Source organism: Coffea arabica, chromosome 10c (assembly GCF_036785885.1).
Source record: "Coffea arabica cultivar ET-39 chromosome 10c, Coffea Arabica ET-39 HiFi, whole genome shotgun sequence".
NCBI lineage: Eukaryota > Viridiplantae > Streptophyta > Magnoliopsida > Gentianales > Rubiaceae > Coffea > Coffea arabica.
In genome coordinates, this window is record NC_092329.1 from 11,499,258 (window position 1) to 11,519,741 (window position 20,484).

The window sequence follows — 20,484 nt, forward strand, 5'->3', positions numbered from 1 at the left end:
AGGGATGGATTGGATGGTTCCGGGAGGAAGTTAGAGATCTGGATTCGAGCACTCCTACTTACATTAAAAAGAAAAAAAAAACATTTGAAAAATATTGGCTTGTCATTTACTATAATTGCAATTCTCTCGAGAATCCTAGCGAAGGAATGACTTGAATTCCTTGCAGGACTGAATGTAGCACCGCATCTCTGAAGTCAAAAGAGGCAAATCCTTAAGACTGACTGAAGGCAATAAACTCCAATATCCAAAGCTCAAATGGTAAATTTACTACAAATTTTGCTTCAGTTTTCTGTTAGTCCATGATAGAAACGAGGATTCCAAGAATCAAAGACTAAACATCTGGCAATTATATCCAAACAACAACATCGCTGATGAAGTACAAAAGGAGCAACTTGAATGCAGGATTCTCCAATAACCTCTAGCCGAGCATGGAGAACACTTCAAGCAAAGTTCTGATAAACGAAAAGAGCAAGGTAATCCAACAAATTTAACATTTTAGCATCCTTGTACGAAGTTCATTGAGGTTTATTAATTGCTTCTGTAGAAGTTATGTACCACGACCTGAAAAGAAAGAAAGAAAGAAGAAGAAAGGAAAGTATCCAATTCTGTCAAAATGATTGCTATCACCATGGAATTATTCCAGTTTTAGAAGAAACAATAGTGGAATACAAAGTACCCCTAGCTCCTAGGTCAGGGATAGCGTATCACAACCAAAAAATGCTTCTGATATACGAAACAGAGTAGCCAAACCTGAATGCTAGCAAAAGAAACACGAGATTGCTGAAAACATGACTCCAACTAGTTTGAACATGAACGTTTACTTTCTCAGCAATGTGTAATGACCAAGCAGCATATTTTCATGCTTGTAAATTCAAATGGGAAAGATCATGCTACTGTGAAAGCATACAGATACGACTCGACTTCATAGTATTTAATTAGTTGAAACACCAAGGTTTACCCTTTCCTACAAATTTTTAGGCCTTTTGGTATGAAACCAGGTTTTTTCCAAGTCTTATTCCATGAATTCTTAGTTACAAGCAATCTAAGAAAGAAAAGTTTTTCAGCTCAAATGTGATGATGAAATTCTCGATATACTATATTAAAGTATGCAGAATACTATAAGGTGAGTGTAGGCAAATTTGCACAAAGTACAACTGTGGGGTCTTTATCTCACCATGGTATAGATTTTTGCCTAACAAATCACAGTGGCAAATAAATCATCAACAAATACTTCTCATTTGCCATGCTCAGATGGCAGCAAATTGTGTAGCTCATTTTCTAAGGAGCCTAAACATGTCTAAAGTGGAAAAGCCAAAAACACTTGACAAGAGTTGTTCACAAAAGAATGGCAAATAAATCATCTACAAATACTTCTTATTTGCTAAACTCAGATGGCAGCAAAATTTATAGCTCATTCTCTAAGGAGCTTAAACTAAAGCAGAAAAGCCAAAAACACTTGACAAGAATTGTTCACAAAAGGATTGACTGATGCAACAAACAATCAAAATAACAAATTAACCAATGCAATCGTTATGCAACAAAAATGATTTTGATGTTAATTACTTTTAATGATTCTTGCAACACATGATTGATTAACTATTCCATTAAGTCAGAGCTAATGAGTGTCCAGACTTACCATGTCAAAAGCTCAAGATCTTGGATCTGCAGTTGAAGTCGCTGCATATTGTTATCCCACTTCTGTTGCAGCTACAGGATGACACGGTCCATTTCCTGCTTTTTTACAATATCCCAGGAACTGCCTTTAGCGACTAGGTTTCAGTACCCACTAGAATGACTTGAAACCATGTCATTTCACATGCCAAACCAATTTACACAATATCTAAGAATCTTGATTGTTTTTCTCAAACAATCCATAAAGTGAGAATTTCGTCACTTCCTGCTCACTGCCCCTATAAGGATTGAAGAGCGAGTTTGGCAGCAACCACAGAAATATTGTTATTAACAAATTCCAGAGAGTTCCTTAATCTTTCCAGGGTATCTTTGCCGTCCATAGCTTTTAACTTCTCTTCCTGCAATTTTGTCAATTCTGACTGCATTGATCCTACAATTATAAACAAAATTTACAACATTGAGCTGCAAATCTTTTCACTTCATTAGCCGTATCCACACATAACAAACAAATAATGCACCTTCAGTAAGTTTTGATGGCATTGTTATACAAATAGATTAGCATTTTGCAATATGTATTATCTAGAGTTACTCCACATGAACAGAAAAAGAATTTCTAAGTAAAATCTCCACTACGGAGAAAACTTAAAACCTTTCTAGCAGAGAACAGTTGCAATGTGAACAATCTGATGACAATCCTACACTCAGTTCTACAGTAAAGGTAACTTCTTCTCTGCACTTTGATGAGTTACTAACATTATGTTGATGAGTTTGATATCTGGCAGAGAATCTGAAGCAAGATATTTATCTGAAGTGAAAAGTCACTTGTGCACCTGTTGTATTTCTTATTCGCAACAAATTGGATATAAAGCAGTTCTTTTTATCATGCTAGCGGACACATGATCAAAATGTTGCTAAAAAACAAGACCTCAAGTCACAACCAATGATACACAGTGCTAACTCAACTTATTAAGATTAAAGTAATCTAGACAAAGTTATCAGAAACCAGGCAGATTAATTTACACAAGCAAAAAGTATCAATTGAAAGGTCCCAGCAGCTTTTAACTAGTGCCCATGGGCATCAACTTAACTTGTGAGTTCAAACATGTCATTATTTAAAATGCAACGCTTAAAATTACCATATCGAAAAGCATGAACAAGTGGCATTATACCTGAAACAGGTTGATAAGCAGCAAAAGAAATGCGCTCAGTGAGGGAGGGAACAAAACTTTCATCACAATCTAACCCTGGTGCCTTTTCAGCCCAGTTTAAAGAGTTTGCTGTCTGAGTCTGCAACAAGGCCTCCTCAGGAGCCTACGATGCAGAAGCTCAACAGAATGAGGGACTCACATCATGGCTTGAGATTCCTAATATAACTATATATCCCACATTAGCAATTTCGTCTGGATGGATGTACCTTCTACCTTCTTAATTACGCCTCAAAATGTTAAAAGTAATAATCGTGAGGAAAAAGAATACATCATTTATCATGCACAGTAAAACAATCTTCAAACTCCTAGCTGTTCAAAGCTATGCTTGAGGCTCAGGAATGTGAAACCAAGAGTAAATTTTATATCAGGAAAATTTTTGTTCTGCAGTAAAAAGCACACAACAGTTTTCATTTTAAATCCCCACACAAAATAGTAAGTGGATTCTCTTTCTATAATTGATCCCTTCTTGCTGTGAGTACGTGTTAAGCGGACCTCTATGGTTCCAGGCATCTATCATGGGACTATACCGTAAGCCTCAAAACTGGTTTTATATTAGTCAAAAAGGATAAAAGACAGCAGCAGTTGATTATTGACTAGGCTCAAATTGGTCTGTTTGATTTGAAAAAGTTAAGACTGGGGCCTAGAAGACCTTTAGAGAGGTTCTTCATGGTTCAGAAATTGTGGCTGGGTTCATATGTTTTCCACACGCCATGAAGCCCTTGCCTGCCTTAGTCGAAGAATTCACAACTCATCCTTGTAAACCTCTTTTAAAGTATGGTAAATTGCATTTGACCCAAAAATTATTTAAAAGCCAGCACTGTAAATATTTGGCATCATACGAGCTATGGAGCCAATTCCAACTGAATATAAAAATTGAAATTGCCTATCAAATTCTTGATTCATATTTGGGGACATATGCATCAGTTTTTGGACTAATTTTTGTGAGAAAATATTCAACTAAACAAGCTGTAGTCACAGGACCTGTCAATAAAGTAAACCAAATATATCTAGTAGTTATGTTAAGCTAACTATACCACCTGCCAAGATGTGCAATGTAGTGCAAAAACAAATCAACAAGAGGATAAAGCTAAAATCACATGAAATAAGCTTCATGCGGCCAATCTAATTGATCTTTCATGCCATGTATAAATTGTACAGCTTAGCAAAGTACAATATATATTTCTATTCATCATATGACCTATTCTCGTGCTTCATCCTTTCCATATGTGCTTGAGATGACCATGATTCTTTAAGAACCTGTTGAAGAAGTGGAAGCACAATTTTGTGCTAAAAAATTTGGAAACTGTTGCTTTGCAATGTGTTTTGAGGGCTGATTCCTAGAATCAGCTTTTTCATCTCCAAACACTCAAAGCAGTAGTAACATCACAAGCAAATGAAAATGCCCCTAAAAAGCTTTTAGAGTTAAAAGGGCTGGAATCAGCTGAGCTTAAGCAACCAAAGCTTCCTTTCCATATGTAGTCAATTAGTGTTTATCCATGACCGGCTGTGAATTTATGAAAGATTAACAGTACGATATCATTAAACATTGCAATACCAGTAATTGAACTGCATAACAGATATCTGACTTTGTAGGAGATAATTTATTGCTTAGTAATGAATCAAAGTTAATAGAAAATAAAAATATTAAAAAACAACTAGGAAACCTTGTAGATAAAATAAAAGCACATGAAAATTATTTACATCTTGCCTTGAAGACAAAGATGTACGCAAGCCAAAGGTTATTTATATCTTGGGATAATATCAGAAACCTCCCCTGAGGTTTCCCTTAATATCACCTGGCACCCCTAAAGTTTTAAAAATATCACTTACCTCCCTTAATTTTGTTATTTGTATAACAAAATTTTTAAAAACCCTAAACTACCCTTTCACTTGCTAAATAAAAATGTTCCTAAACCACTTTGTTCACTTCAAGAAAACCATCACCTCAAAAGCAATCTCTTGTAGTACCACTACATCACAATTCTATACCCCATAAAAATATAAATTTGAAAAATAAAAATAATATTTGAAAAGAAATACACTTGCATTAATTTAATTCTATATGCTCAAAACCGATTTCCTATAAATTTACATTTTTTGACAACATCTTCTCAGCCCTTTACTCAAACCATTAAACCATACCAATCATTATAAAAATCAACCCAAAATAAGCACATAAATCATACCCCACTTTATCACAATCACAAAAAGTAAAAGATAAACAAAATTTAATTTATTATAATTTACAATAAAATATTGCATAGTCATCCAAAAACTATGAGTAAGAGAGAATGATGGAGAAAAGGAAAAAAGAAGAATGTGACTTCCATTTCTTTTTTTTTTTTTTAAATTTTTGAGCTTCATTTATTTGATATGTTGTGAATTATGTGTCAAGTGAGGGTTAATATAGTCGTTTTACAATTATTAGGGGAGGTAAGTGATATTTCTAAAACCTCAGGGGTGCCAAGTGATATTAAGAGAAACCTCAAGGGAGGTTTCTGATATTATCCCTTGTATCTTTCCTAAGCATCAGCAAAACCAGAACAAATAGAATTTTAGATGAATCCAAGCATATCAATCCAGAGAACTTACTTTCAGTTCTATCATTTCTTGTTTTCACTTTTAAGTCAATGCAGTAAACGACCATGCAGCAGTACCATATGCACCATCTATTCAAAGGAAAAGCCAACTACATATTAAACAATCAAATAAATAGATAGCAGAATCAAAGCACCTTCAATTTTATCTCCAAGCTATTCAAATTTTGAATAGCTTCTTTCAGTTGAAGTACTTTTGGATTTAACTCTGTGGCTTCATGGAGTATGCGATCCTTTACTGGTACAACAGCACCGCGCAAAAAAGGTTCTTCCTGCAATTTATTTCAAGTAAGATGTGCCTGGATATCAATGACAACAAATATCTACTTGTCAATGGTTTCACAATAGTTTGATAATCCAGCCAAAAAGAGGTATATATAGACAGCATGAAACTCAAAAGTGAGAAAGAAGAACATAACACAGTTACCATGAAATAAGGCAGGAAAAGACAGGATGCAGGAAGCCCAACATTTTAATTGAAGAAAAAGTCATAGTGCAAAAGAAAAAAAAAATCAAGCATCTTGCTCTGATATGCTATGACAATTTAGATAAATAAGATTGTATTGGTGCTGCCAGCCATGCAAAAATGGATCAAGGCTCTAGACAAATAATAAGATGATGAAACCAGTACGAGTGCTCTAAATCAGGGTCCTAAGGTACAATAAGTTGGACAAAACAGAAAAAGAAAACTATGTCATTCTCTTATATACTCAATTTAAAGCCAGTCTTAAAACTTAGGGGCAACAAAGGATGCAATAGAGCTCTGTAAAGCCAGAAGCCATAATTGAATCCGTTTTATATGAGACAAAATGAGGCTAGACTTGTAGGTTTTACAAACCAAAGCAAGGTGAAATGATTTACTCAGTATATGACAACCAGACAACTAAAACATGAAACAAATTACAAGGATCAGTAACTAGTGAAACTATACAAGCTCACAATCAACAGTAAAAAGCTCCACATATCATCACTACCTGTGCAAATTTTACAATCTTGACACGACCTATGCCCCTTATGAACACTAAAGCACCAACATCCAGCTGCTCAACCTGCACGGAATGGAAAAAATTTGTTAGAATGCACATTAATGAACTTACTTTTCTATGTCAAATAGAGATGGAGGCTTACTTTCTCAATGGAGACCAAGCAACCATACCGAGCTGCAAATGATGCTTCTCTCAGTGTCTCATTAACAGCAATGGGATCCAACACGAAATGCACAAACAAGCTTTTGTTCTGAAACAAGGACTGCATACAAGTTAGCAAGAATTTGGTCAACAAAATTCTGGTATTATGTTGCTTACATCAGCAACCTTAGTGACCATGAAAACTCGGGTCGATTGAGCAGGTCAGAAGATATTGGAAAGAAGATTGCACGATTCAACGCATACAGGGGAGCAAGAAAGCAGCCTCAATTCCTATGACATCAATACTCTCAAAACTGAAACTTCCCAATTTATCAAACCAAAACTATTTCTAAAAGTTACAATTATCAACGCTGCAAGCAAAAAACAGAAGCTCCATAACTTTCTCATGATGCAAGTAGAAAATAAATCCTCACAAAATCCTTATCCAACACACCACTGATGGCATAGCCTTAATCCAGAAAAGAAAAGAAAAAAAAAAACTAGAGAGATGAAATGTGATTACCTCCTCCAGTAGAGCTAGATATCCAGCTTCATGCAAATGAAGCTTCTTAGCCTCAGATGGAACAAGTACCTGTACAATAATTACCCAAAACAAACCTATTAAAAGCTCTTACTTCAATAAAAAAAAATCAAGACAGCTCGATCTTTCCTTCTAATCTCATGTAGCAAATCAAAATCACTCAAGTAAAACCAAAATTTCACAGAAAAATTAAATCAAGCAAAAAAGAAATTGAAACTCATAAAACACTCTGTAATTTGAGGAAAAAGAAGCAGCATTAGTACTTGAAAAAAAAAAAGGCAAAATAAATGGATAGGTAAATTACTTGGTCCTTGGGAAAGGGAAGAAGCGGGAGTTCCAGCTCCGGCAACGAGTATGAAGAAGAGGAAAAAGAAGCAAGGGCTATGAAGCGACACCGTTTGTAGTTCTCCCTTTTACTGAAGCCGAAGTAAGAAGAAGAAGAAGAAGAGTAGCGATGGCGGACTATGTGAGGTTGCCGTAAAAAGGTGGGGGCGCTGGTGCTAAGATTCATAGCTTTGCTTCTAACTGTACTTCTGCTATTTGACGTTTTGATTTTGAGTTTTCATTTCCCAGAACCGTTATCCGTTTCCTTTTTTTTTTTTGGGTGATTCTTAAGCAGACGCATTCGTGGTGTATATATACATTTGGAAAAAAGACTTGTTTTATCGCTTATATTTTGTAAAAATATTTTATTTTCATTGCTTAATTTTAAAATAAAATAAATTCATTCTTAATATTTAAAAATCGAAATTATTACATCCATGAATCCAACTTTTAATCTAAATTAAATCATCCAATAATCTAATAATAAATTTGGGGATAGAATTGAGTTAATTTTTCTTATAATTGTGGTGGTACCAAGAATCTTAAAGTATGAAAAAAAATGTTTTTGTTAAATTTTGGACGTTGTTAATTTTTTTGTTATGAATAATGGACATATTTTAGTAATCATGTATAATAATGGCCTCGTACGTAAATTAACAAGTTAGATCAAATATTTAATCTAATAATATAATAGTTGAATGGCACTTTTGGCATATATATGGGTTTGTTTGGATTGCTTCGTATTTTCCCAATTTTATTTGCTTACATCATCTTTATAATTTCCAATACACCTTTTTATCTTTCCAATATCTTTTTATCTCACATACATCACATCACAAAAAGTGCTACAGTAAAAATATCTCAAATAATCCCAAATAACTCACAATCCAAACAGACCTATAAATCTTTTCGCATCTTAAATTATTTTTTTATTGTTGCTTGTTTTGAATTGGACTAAATTGTTATAAGAAAATTGGTTTGAGGGGAAGTTAGTGATACCTTTAGAACCTCAGGGTAGAGAAATGAAACAGTCAGAAACCTGAGGGGAGGTTTCTGAAATTATCCCTGGTCTTTATTTCTCTCTTTCTTTCACGTACGAGTTAAAGAAAAGAAATCCATCATGGCTTCCGAACATCGTAAAGGTCAGCGGTATAGATGTTTTCGATTATTTTAGTTTTCTAAAGTTCTTAATTTCTGCTAAACAGTAATACATAGATCAAGTGTTGTTAAAATTTTGATGATTATGATGCAGTTGTGGTTCATCTTCGAGCTACTGGGGACGCCCCGATTCTCAAACAGGCCAAATTCAAGGTTTTCTCATACTTAACTGTGTTAGTATTTAAATCTAATTTAAATTGGAGTTTTGAAGACCCTTTTTTGATCTTTCATGTATTTATTTTCATGGTTATTGCGTACTTTACTCATTGCTTCTTACGTCGGGGAAGATTATTTAGTCAAAGTTGGAATTTTTGAAAAAATCGTTGTTTCTTGATCTCTGCTTTGTTGGGAGGGACTGAGGATTTGGCTTATAATTATACCGTAGTTTCAGATCAGTTTATGGCGTTGAAATTTTATACTTTTGATTCTACTTTATATGGTGTTTTGACTTGAAGGCTAAATTCTTGAGTAAGATTTTATTTTAATGGTGATCAACCTGTATAATTCAGTGTAGTTGATGAAATTGGCTATTTTTCTGGGGCTAAAAGCGGTGCCGTTTGTTAAATAGCGTACAAGGTCTTCGGCTGAGATATTATTCATGAAATTTGCAGAGTTTTCTCTCCTCTTGCCTCCCCCCCCCCCTCTTTTTGTTAAATCTAAGAGCTCTCTATCTTAATTTTATCCAATCTTTGTTTGCTCTGTTTTCTTTTGATTATTGCCGCTGTAAATTTTTCCGTGAAGTTGGTGATTGACGAAGGCATACTGTGTAGAATTTGTATAATTTTAGTTTATGCCTTGGAAAATAGTATTTTTTGCCCTTTATGGTGGCACAAGTCTATAAGTTTAGATTATGACAGATTGTTAAGAATAAGGTTATGGAAGACAAGGTTGTAGAATTTTGGTTGTTTCATTCTCTTGTAATTTTCATAGGATCAATATAGAAAAAAGGGCATCTGTTATGTAATAAATATCTATTTGCTTATGCTATTGTGGTACTTTTGGAGTTTGAAATACTCATGAGCATTGTCATATGGCTTCAATGGTGTATATTGGAAAAGCATTTAGTGAATATTTTGCTTCTCATTCATATGATAAAACCTAAAGTAGTGCATTTCATATGCAGATTGATGGGTCAGACAAATTTGTCAAAGTAATTGATTTTTTGCGCCGCCAGCTTCACAGAGACACATTGGTAATTGGTTCTTTCTTTGAGCTGTTTTTAGACATGTGCGTTTGGTAAGACAGGGTCATGTTGAGTGACTATCATGTTTTGTTTCCCTAGTTTGTTTATGTCAACAGTGCCTTTTCACCTAATCCAGAGGAGTTGATAACTGACTTGTACAACGTAAGTTGCTTCAACTCTGTTGTAATGTTATATGATCCCTTTGGAACTATTTATCTCTGTTTTATCTTAACCGAAATGCTTGCAAGGATAAACCTTCTATGAGTTGAGGTAATTTCTCACAGTCATACCCTGTTGGAGTGAGTTGTATTCATTTCCATCAATATTTTGTGCCCCAAATATGTGTTTTCTCAGCTCTTTTAGTTTTAGGCTTCTGCAAGTTCTTTATGTGGGTTTTGGATGAGCATTTGAGGATATCAAGGAGATGCAATATGAAAACACAAGAATCTTCTTATCGACGATATTGTTGACTAAGTTGTTTATGAGTGCAGTGGTGTTCAAACCAATTTTACAGTCATTTTATCAAACTGAAGACATGGTTCAATAACCTCTTCTTCTGTTTGAATGTACATATGCTGTTGTTTTTAATGTTTAGTTTGTTGCTTGAATTGTGATTTTGCAGAATTTCGGTATTGATGGTAAACTGGTGGTGAATTATGCTTGCTCTATGGCATGGGGTTAACCATCATCTATTAATTGACATTGTATGGCTATACCCAATTGAAAGGTATGTGATTCTGAATTTTATGAGGTAGATTTCTTATACTTAGTGCCCTACCTCTATTTTCCATGGTACCCTTGGTGGATTAGCTCATTTGGTGCATATGATGCATAGACGCTTTTGCTTTAACAATTTTTAAAGCAAACAAGATGTTCATATTGTTGAAGTCTCCTTAAATGATTATCTTAGCTTGTTAGTTTATTAATATTTTCAGAAGATTTGAAAGGAATGCAAAATGAGATTCACCGAAAGTTTTCGGTTGTATTTTGCAGAGTTGTATACCTATGATTCTCCGACTTGAAGCAGGAGTAATTTTGGACACTGTTGTCACTTGTGGAATGGTTTGAACTGGTACTCACAAGAGTGAAACAATTTCATCTACTAATTGATCCTTAGCATGTTATGTCATGTCAACAGCAAGCAGAATACATCTTCATGCTTCAACCTGATTTTTCAATGATCAAGGCAGCTTCTTATTGATGTGATTGGTTAGATCAGCTACATTACTAGCTGATTGGTTATTCTTTGGTGTAAATTATGCTATATGACCTGATCTTTATGTTTTGAAAATTCTGTCCAATGTCTAATGCACCAATGTTGACCTGTACCATTAGTTGATAAGTTGATCCGCTTCATATGGCAAGTATCTGCTGCAAGAAATCCACTAGGGACCATGAAGGAATGACAGGTACAACTGTATACAAAAGAATATATGAACCGTCCTGCATGACCATTGTGGAGCACTCAGAAACTTCAAAAGCCAAATATGGTTTTGCATCTCCAGATGGCTCTTCTGAACTGTAGTCTGATTCTGGACATGGATGGCAAAAATCCTCCGAACAGAGCATGCCTCAACAAAAGCCATTAATATTATCCTTTACCTTTTCCTCGCTACTAGGGCTGCAAACGAGCCGAGCCGAGTCGAGTTTTGAGCTAATCGAGCCGAGTCGAGCCTCGACTAAATTTTACCGAGCTCGAACTCGACGAGCTGGCAATTTTCGAGCTCGAGCTCGACTTGAATCAAGTCGAGCCGAGCTCGAGCTCGAAAAAAATAAAAAATAATTATTTATTTTTAAAAAAATAAATAAATAATATTTTTTTCTGAATAAATAATAAAATATTAAGGATATATACGTAATTTCACTATGAAAATAAAAAATATATATATAATATATGTAATTTTATTATTAAATAAAAAATAAAAAATATATATATATATATATTCAAACTCACGAGCCGGCTAGCGAGTTAACGAGCTTAATATTTTGAGTTCGAGCTCGAGCTCGAGTTTGACTCGAGCCGGCTCGAGCTCGACTTGAGCTTGACTCGAGCCGCTCGCGAGCCGGCTCGATTCGTTTGTAGCCCTACTCGCTATTACGTTCACTTGGTACTAGATTTACGTTATAGAATGAAGTGAACTAGATTTACGTTATGGAATGCACTGGAGTTCAAAACAAAATTTGCCATAAATCATTTTTTTTCCCAAATTTTCCTAGCAAAGCGGAATTAAAGAAGCGGCGAGGGTAGAGTTGCATACGAGTCTAGCCGATCACCAGCAACAGCTCAAGTCAAAATTTGACTCGAGTTTAATTAACACTGAAATCGAGTTGATTAAGTCGAGCTCGAATTCGAACTCAAGTTTAAAGATATTTTTTTTTCATAGTGAAATTATATATATATATATATATATATATATATATATATATATATATATATATATTCATAATATTTTATTATTTGTTAAGAAATATTTCTATTTTATTCATTTTTTAAAAAATAAATAAATAAATTTTTATTTTTTTAATCTCGAACTCGAGCTCAATTTTGCTTGAATTTGAAGTCGATTTCGAATTTGAACTTTACAATGAGAGTTCGTCGAGTATGAGTTTGATAAAATTTAGTCGAGATTTAACTCGATTAGGTAAAACTTCGATTCGATTCATCTCGTCATCTCGTGTGCGGTCCTTGATGAGGGGAAGGGAAGGAAAGAGAAGAGAAAGAACTCTGCCGAAACCGAAAGCTCTTTTTCCTAACAAGGGCTCCCACGGCCCTATTCTTTGACGACCCAAAGATCTTACATGCCAAACGCGAATGAATCCTGGAGTCATGAGTGCTTGGTCTTGGAGCCCTTTCTCCTCTCTTTGGCATGCTCCCCACAAATAGAAGGCGAGCATTTAAGCTAACGATGATTCTACCAGTGCCAGGAAGAGTCTGGCTTTCCAGGACCATGCCATCCCTCGGTATGCAATGAGAATAGCTTGACAGTTCTATATATTGTTACTGTGTCTATGTATCACACTACGTCCTGGTTTTAACCATACTTTACTACCATAAGTGAAAGTCGTTTGGATTACACTTTTTTGGGAATTTTTTTTTAAAAAAAAATCATACTATGACACGTTTTTGAAATATGATGTATGTGAAATAAAATGGTGATTGAAAATTCTATTAGAAAAAATCCTTAAAATTTTTAGACGAAAACCTTAATCCAAAACAAGGATTCCCATATTGGTAATGAGTAATACAAAAATTAACAAAATATGCAAAAATGTTTTGACAATTAGTTTAATCCTATTTAAGTATAACCATTATGTGGCATTTTAGTTCATTATGCTCAAAACTCTCTTTATAATAAAAGCACCACTTCCAAAAAATAATAATCTGTTTTAAGAATTAGACCAAAAGCAGTTTAGGTAAAAAATGCAGAAGTCACAAATAAAACTTAGAACTAGTCCAAGGCTGCAAGTGATTTGATGATTAGCTTGTTGAATGATTCAAAGTATCACTCAGAGGGAATGAATTATGAAACCTCAAAGGAATTGGCCAGGGACTATTGTCTTGAGAAAAAGAGGACTTTTACAGCTGAATCATTACAAATACAAGCACAAAAGTTTATTACTCATTATTACAAATACAAATACAGCTGAATCATCCCAAAAACTGTCACTTGTTAAATTTTAGGATTAATCTTATATAAACGGTCAGTGCACACACAATTACCATTAGATATATGACACATGTGCAAAATTTAAATTTGAAATTCAAAATCTGCTCATGTGTAATCCATCCAATCATGATAGTGTATATAAAATTTATTCTAAAAACTGTCACATGTTAAATTTTAGGGTAAAGTGCACCCGAAGTAACCAAAGCTTTTCGAAATTTTTATTCCTCCCCTTAAATTATTTTCCATACCAAACAGTCTATTGAGCTTCTAAAAGTGTTTCGTCCAAACCAATTGTCAGATATATGGAGTCATGCCACATGAAAGGCATGCCCATTTTAGAAGGTATTATTTTTGGTTTGTCGCACAAAACCATCAACCCCAAATCTATCAAGTAGCTCATCTCCCACCAACAATGATTAGAAGCAAGTTTTTGCTCCCACAAAAAATGTTAGAAGATTGAAGGATGCCAAGAAGACTGCTAGTAGATGTTTAGAATTGCCGAAGTGGTTTGACTTGCACGCTGAAAACTTTCGAGACACCTTGGAGTCTCAGAAGAAGTATGCTATTTTTGGCTTTGATGGGGTTAGAGGATAGGGAAAGTCAATTTACATGGTTGGAGAATTAAGCATTAATCTCCAATTGTTGAATTCTTTAGCAATCCTGTTGAGAAATTCTATCCAAGTTCTTTGTTTGTTTCATTTTGAAGATCTTTAGCTGTGAATCGATTAGGGATTTCTGTGGATTTATGTGACAATTGGGTGAATATATGGATTTGGGGGTTTTTTTTTATTATTAACAAATGGGCTAAGTAATCAATTCAGGGCTGAGGAGTTCTGCGCAAAATGTTCAAAATTTTTCTTCAGGATAGGTGTTCATCTCAGGGACTCATTCTACAGATTTAACAGAATAGTCTAAGTGAAGCACTTTTTAGAGTTTAATGGACTATTATTTAACATGAAAAATAGTTTAATAAATGATTTAGTAAAAAAATTTGGAAAGTGTAGTCATGACCTTCAATCCACTTTATCCTAATTTGGATGGAGAATTTATCACTTGTCCCCATATGTGATCAATACTAGGAGAGGACAAAATGAGACAAATATATATATATATTTGGGCCGAAGTGAGACCATCCACTAAGTACTAGGTGGTGATATAGTTTAATTAACCAATTTCAAATCTACAACAAGGTAGCAGCGAAATATATCTACTATGTCCCCGTTAATCGTATGCTCCAAACCTGCACAATCTCCCGCCTAGTGCGTGAAAAATGCAACTAGTCTACCACAGTGAAGATTTTTTCATACGAGCCAATATATAAAGATACATATATATGAGTAAATCTTATATATATATATATATATATATATATATATATATATATATATATATATATTAACAGTGTATATATGATCACGATTAGATATACAACTAGTGTGAATACCCGTACTACGCACGGTGCTTACGTTATTGAAATAAATTAAAAGATTATACCAATATCATTTGAAAAAAGTTAAAAAATTATAGCAACATAATTAAAATTTAAGATTTGTCTAACAATAGTTCAAAGTATGACAAAATTTGTAAATCATTCAAGAATGCGTTTCTGCGGAAGATGGATCTTAAAATAATAATAAAAATTTATATTAGAAAATGAATGATATATGGATAAAAATAAATGCAATTTGCATGTTTTATTTGATTTCAAAATGAAATACTTACAAACATTATGCATTCGATTTGATAATCTTGTACAAAGGTGCGACCATTTTTTACACCAATCAACTTTTAGTATGAAAATTAATATTGGTGGTTTAATTAATTCTATTGAATTTTGTAGAGTTCGTACTACAAAAAAAAATTTTCAGCAAGACTTGTATTTCTTGGATGTGAACTTGCTGAATTTTTTAAAAATATTTCATTGGGATCACTATTGTGTGAGATTCGTTTGGTGATTAGTTGCTTTTTTCTTTGTAACCTTGCAAGTTTAGAATTAAGACACCATTGAAATCAATGATGGAACCAAAGGGGACCAGATTGTAATGCTTCATTCTGGAAGAAAAGATTTTATTCATTTTATATGATTATGCTCTTGTATATTCTTTTGGTGACCAAGTAGATATATAGGATTTTATATACAAGAGAATCTGATAACATTTACTTGATCTCCAAATTCTTTAATATTCTCTTGTAAACAAATCCTATATATCTTAGTAATCCAAATTTTTTGAGGGATCATCTGGTTGCCAAAAACACTTTGGAGGGAAAATTCTTTGGGTAATTTAGAGTGATATGTTGAGTAAATGGCTTTGTGAAATAGGTATTTTCTGTGGATTTTTCTGGGGATTTTGGTAGTTGTTGAAGTGGTCAAAATAAATACATTAGATGAAATAATAGAAGAAAATTCAACTAAAGAAATAGAAGATATATTTGAAGAATCTGAAGAAGAAGAAGATATAATTTTACCCATAGAAGATCAATTTGAAGAAACGGAAGGAAATCAAATAAATAGAATAAAAAGAAAAAATTATAATAAAAGAAATGATTGGAAAATAGTAAGTTCAAAAAATTATTATCCTAGACCTAGTCCTCCAGATATTCAATATGAAGAAAGATCAAAATTTAGAACTACTAAATATGATGGAGATTCAATATATGAATGGAATATAGATGGTAAAGCTGAATATGAAGTATTAAATAATTTGCAAGAAATGGGAATGGCTAGATTAGCTTACAAAATTAAAAATATTCAAGAAAGAAATATTGCAACATTATTACTTTCAGGATTTACTGGACAATTAAAAAATTGGTGGGATAATGCTTTAACATTACAAGATAAATTATCAATATTAGATCATACACAGGAAATTGAAGATGATCAAGGAAATATTCAAATACAGTCAGATGCTGCAGAATTTCTAATAGTAACAATAGTCATGTATTTTATAGAAAATCCAAAAGAAGAATTAAATTCTAATAAAACATTTTTAACAAACTTAAGATGCCCAACATTATCAGACTTTAGATGGTATAAAGATATGTTTTTAACAAATGTATTAAGAAGACCAGATTGTAATGCTTCATTTTGGAAGGAAAGATTCATAACTGGATTACCAAGCTTATTTTCACAAAGAATAATGGATAATTTACAAAAAGAAATGGGAACATATGTCATTTCATTCGAAAATATTACTTTTGGACAATTATTTGCTTTTGTGAAAAAAGAAGGATTGATGTTATGTTCAAAATTAAGATTACAAATAAAATATGGATCAAAAAGAAAAGAAGTAGGATCATTCTGTGATGCATTTGGAATAAAAAGAATTAAATCACCATCAGCATACAAAAAAAAAAAGAGAAAAAATATTCTAAGAAAATAAGATATAAAAAACCTAAAGAAAATGAACCAACTAAAAAGAGAAAATTTACTAGGAAGAAAATTGTTTGTTACAAATGCGGAAAAGTAGGACATAAAGCAAACAAATGTAAACTAAAAGAGAAAATTTCAGAAATCTGTATAAACGAAGAAGAAATTAAAAATAAATTAATAAATTTATTAATAAATGAAAAAGATAAAAATTCTGAAGAAGACTATTATGATGACATTACTAGTTTCGAAAGTGAAGAAGATTGTAATTGTACTCTAAAATATATAAATGTTATAACTAAAAAAGAAGATAAAGAATTTTTATTAGACATAATAGATAAAATTGAAGACCCAATAGCTAAAAAGGAATATTTAGAAAGATTAAAAAGCTTAATTATTCAAGAAGATAAAATGCCAAAGATAATAGAACCTTTTAGCATTTCGAAATTAATAGATAAATATCCAAACATAAATATAATGAAAAAAGAAACTACTAAAGATCTTCAATCAGAAATTAATAATCTTAAAATACAAGTAAAACAATTACAACAAGAAACTATAGATTTAAAGACAAAAGACTTGGAAATAGAAGCCAAACTAACATTAATAGATAACAATCAGCCCTCAACCTCTAATTCAAAAACAGAAGAAATAATAATCTCAGGAAAACCAATAAAAGAAGATCAATATTTAAATACTATAGAAAGAATGACATTTCAAAAATGGTTTGCTTTAGTAACTATTACAGTAGAAGATTTCAAAGAAACATTTGTAGCTCTAATAGATAGTGGAGTTGATATAAGTTGTATTAAAGAAGAAATAATCCCCACTAAATATTGTGAAAGAACAAATGAAAAACTAATGGCAGCGAATAGAGAAGATTTAAAAGTAAAATATAAATTTACAAAAGAATCAATATGTAATAATGAATATTGTATTAGACATAATTTTATAATTGTAAATAATATAAATTATGATGTAATATTAGGAACACCTTTTTTAATACAAATATATCCATTTTCAGTAAGTAATGAAGGAATTTCAGTAAATATCATGGAAAAAATTGTTGTCTTTAAGTTTTTAACTCCAATAAGACAAAGGGAACTACAAACATTACAAACCTCTTCAATATATAAAACAATAAATACTATTACAAAGGTACAACAACAAATAAACTATATTAAAGAAGAAAAATCTTATTTAAAAATTGAAGAACAATTAGAAGATATTAAAATACAAAAAAGAATATCAGAACTAGAAGAATTATTACAAAAAGAAATTTGTGCAGATATTCCTAATGCCTTTTGGGATAGAAAACAACATATGATAAAATTACCATATGAAAAAGATTTTAATGAAAAAAATATTCCGACAAAAGCTAGACCAATACAAATGAATTCTGAGTTATTAGAATTTTGTAAGAAGGAAATAAAAATATTAATAAATAAAGGATTAATAACACCCTCAAAATCACCTTGGAGCTGTGCGGCATTCTATGTAATGAATCAATCTGAAAAAGAAAGAGGAGTTCCAAGATTAGTAATAAATTATAAACCTTTAAATAAAGTTTTACAATGGATTAGATATCCTATTCCTAATAAAAAAGATTTGCTTAATAGATTATTTAATGCAAAAATCTTTTCAAAATTTGATTTAAAATCAGGATATTGGCAAATAATAATAGACCCAAAAGATAGATATAAAACAACATTCACAACACCTTTTGGGCATTATGAATGGAAAGTTATGCCATTTGGATTAAAAAATACACCATCAGAATTTCAAAATATAATGAATGATATTTTTAATCCTTATAGTTCATTCAGTATAGTTTATATTGATGATGTATTAATATTTTCTGAATCAATGGAACAACATTTTAAACATTTGAATATATTTCTAAAAATAATTAAGAAAAATGGATTAGTAGTTTCTGCTCCAAAAATGAAATTGTTCCAAACTAAAATAAGATTTTTAGGACATAATATATATCAAGGAACAATAAAACCAATAAATAGAGCTTTAGAATTTGCTACTAAATTTCCAGATGAAATAAAAGATAAAAATCAATTACAAAGATTTTTAGGTTGTTTAAATTATATAGCAGATTTCTTTCCTAAATTAAGACAAGAATGTTCTATATTATTTAATAGATTAAAGAAAAACCCAAAACCATGGACGGAAGAACATACTCAAAAAATAAAATATTTAAAAGAAAAAATTAAATCATTACCATGTTTATGTTTACCTCATCCTAAAGCATTTATGATAGTAGAAACAGATGCATCAGAATTAGGATATGGAGGTATATTAAAATAAAAAGTAGACAATTCAAAAGAAGAATTAGTTAGATTTCATTCAGGAACATGGTCTAACCCTCAAAAGAATTATTCAACTATTAAAAAAGAAATTTTATCTATAGTTTTATGCATATCAAAATTTCAAGAAGATTTATATAATAAAAAATTTTTAATTAGAATAGATTGTAAATCTGCAAAAGAAATTTTACAAAAAGATGTTCAAAATATAGTTTCAAAGCAAATATTTGCTAGATGGCAAGCTATTTTATCTGTATTTGATTTTGAAATAGAATTTATCAAAGGAGAAAATAATTCTTTACCAGATTTTCTTACTAGAGAATTTCTACAAGGACATGGATCGTGAATTGATGACTCAAAGAGAAGAACGAGAATATACCAATTATTTGAGAGCTCAAAGGGATTCTCCCAAACTCCAAAATAAAGAAAAAGATATCCAATCCAGAGGATATCAATATTTTGCTCAAACCAGTTATGGCAGACAAAGTATTCCAACCCATCAGATTCCTAAATATGACACCATATATATTCGAAAAAGCCCTTACACTACTATCACTCCTCAAGAAAGAGCCTTTCTTATTCAAAGAGAGATTCAGAGAAATACCATTCGGATCAAAGTTATGAAAAGAATTGAGAGAAGTGAGGAATTTATTCAATACCACAGAGAACAAAATAAGCAATTATCTAATCAACTTAAAGATATTGTTTATTAATATTGCAGGATTATGGATTCAAAAGCAGGAAATTCCAGACCAAAGACTCCTCAAGATTATGAGATGAGTCTAACTCCTGTTACTCAAAACAGATTCCAACTCTTATCAGATTTTCCAGCATTGACTTATAGTCAAGCTGCTTGTACTCCAACTTCCTCTCAAATCAGACCACTTCAACAACTACCAAAATCCCCAGAAAAATCCACAGAAAATACCTATTTCACAAAGCCATTTACTCAACATATCACTCTAACCAGATTCCAAGAAGTACCTTTGTACTCTACACTTAATCAAATTACCCAAAGAATTTTCCCTCCAAAGTGTTTTTGGCAACCAGATGATCCCTCAAAAAATTTGGATTACTATGAATTAATTCTTACAGATACTCAATCTGTAGAAATATTTCCCATTCCAGACAGAAAAAATCCAAATATAATTAGCCACTCAAAATGCATAATAAAGAAAGTTTGTTCTCCAAATGAATGGACTTTTCTTTATTCTAAAAAATCCTTTTTAGTAAGATTCATTCCAAATGGATTCACTTATCAAGACTACAAAATGGCATGGTATCGTGCTTTCCTTTTTAGACCATTCAATCACTCATGGTTCTTCACGTTCAAAGAAAATTGCAGCAGAGAATTTCCAATT

General features: G+C 32.1%; 2 protein-coding genes across 4 annotated transcripts; one reads left to right on the plus strand and one right to left on the minus strand.

Moving 5' to 3' along the window:
• Nucleotides 1-241: 241 nt before the first annotated feature.
• On the minus strand, nt 242-7,724 carry LOC113713898 (uncharacterized). 2 transcript variants are annotated; one of them, XM_072069313.1, is made up of 8 exons: nt 7,410-7,724; nt 7,088-7,156; nt 6,566-6,673; nt 6,412-6,486; nt 5,575-5,709; nt 2,802-2,943; nt 1,637-2,062; nt 242-561 (listed from the first exon to the last, which is right to left on the minus strand). In XM_072069313.1, the coding sequence occupies exons 1-7, from the start codon at nt 7,614-7,616 to the stop codon at nt 1,911-1,913; spliced, it is 888 nt and encodes a 295-aa protein (XP_071925414.1). In that variant the 5' UTR covers nt 7,617-7,724; the 3' UTR covers nt 242-561; nt 1,637-1,910. The 2 variants fall into 2 exon arrangements, with proteins under 2 accessions (XP_071925414.1, XP_071925413.1); XM_072069312.1 differs by having other exon boundaries at nt 6,566-6,685.
• Nucleotides 7,725-8,451: 727 nt separating this feature from the next.
• On the plus strand, nt 8,452-11,134 carry LOC113713659 (ubiquitin-like protein ATG12). Of its 2 annotated transcripts, XM_072069798.1 has the most exons (6): nt 8,478-8,571; nt 8,682-8,740; nt 9,711-9,779; nt 9,870-9,932; nt 10,393-10,497; nt 10,764-11,134. In XM_072069798.1, exons 1-5 carry the CDS (start codon nt 8,550-8,552, stop codon nt 10,450-10,452), a joined length of 273 nt encoding a protein of 90 aa, XP_071925899.1. In that variant the 5' UTR covers nt 8,478-8,549; the 3' UTR covers nt 10,453-10,497; nt 10,764-11,134. The 2 variants fall into 2 exon arrangements, with proteins under 2 accessions (XP_071925898.1, XP_071925899.1); XM_072069797.1 differs by lacking the exon at nt 10,764-11,134 and having other exon boundaries at nt 8,452-8,571; nt 9,870-10,490.
• The last annotated feature ends 9,350 nt before the right edge of the window (nt 11,135-20,484 follow it).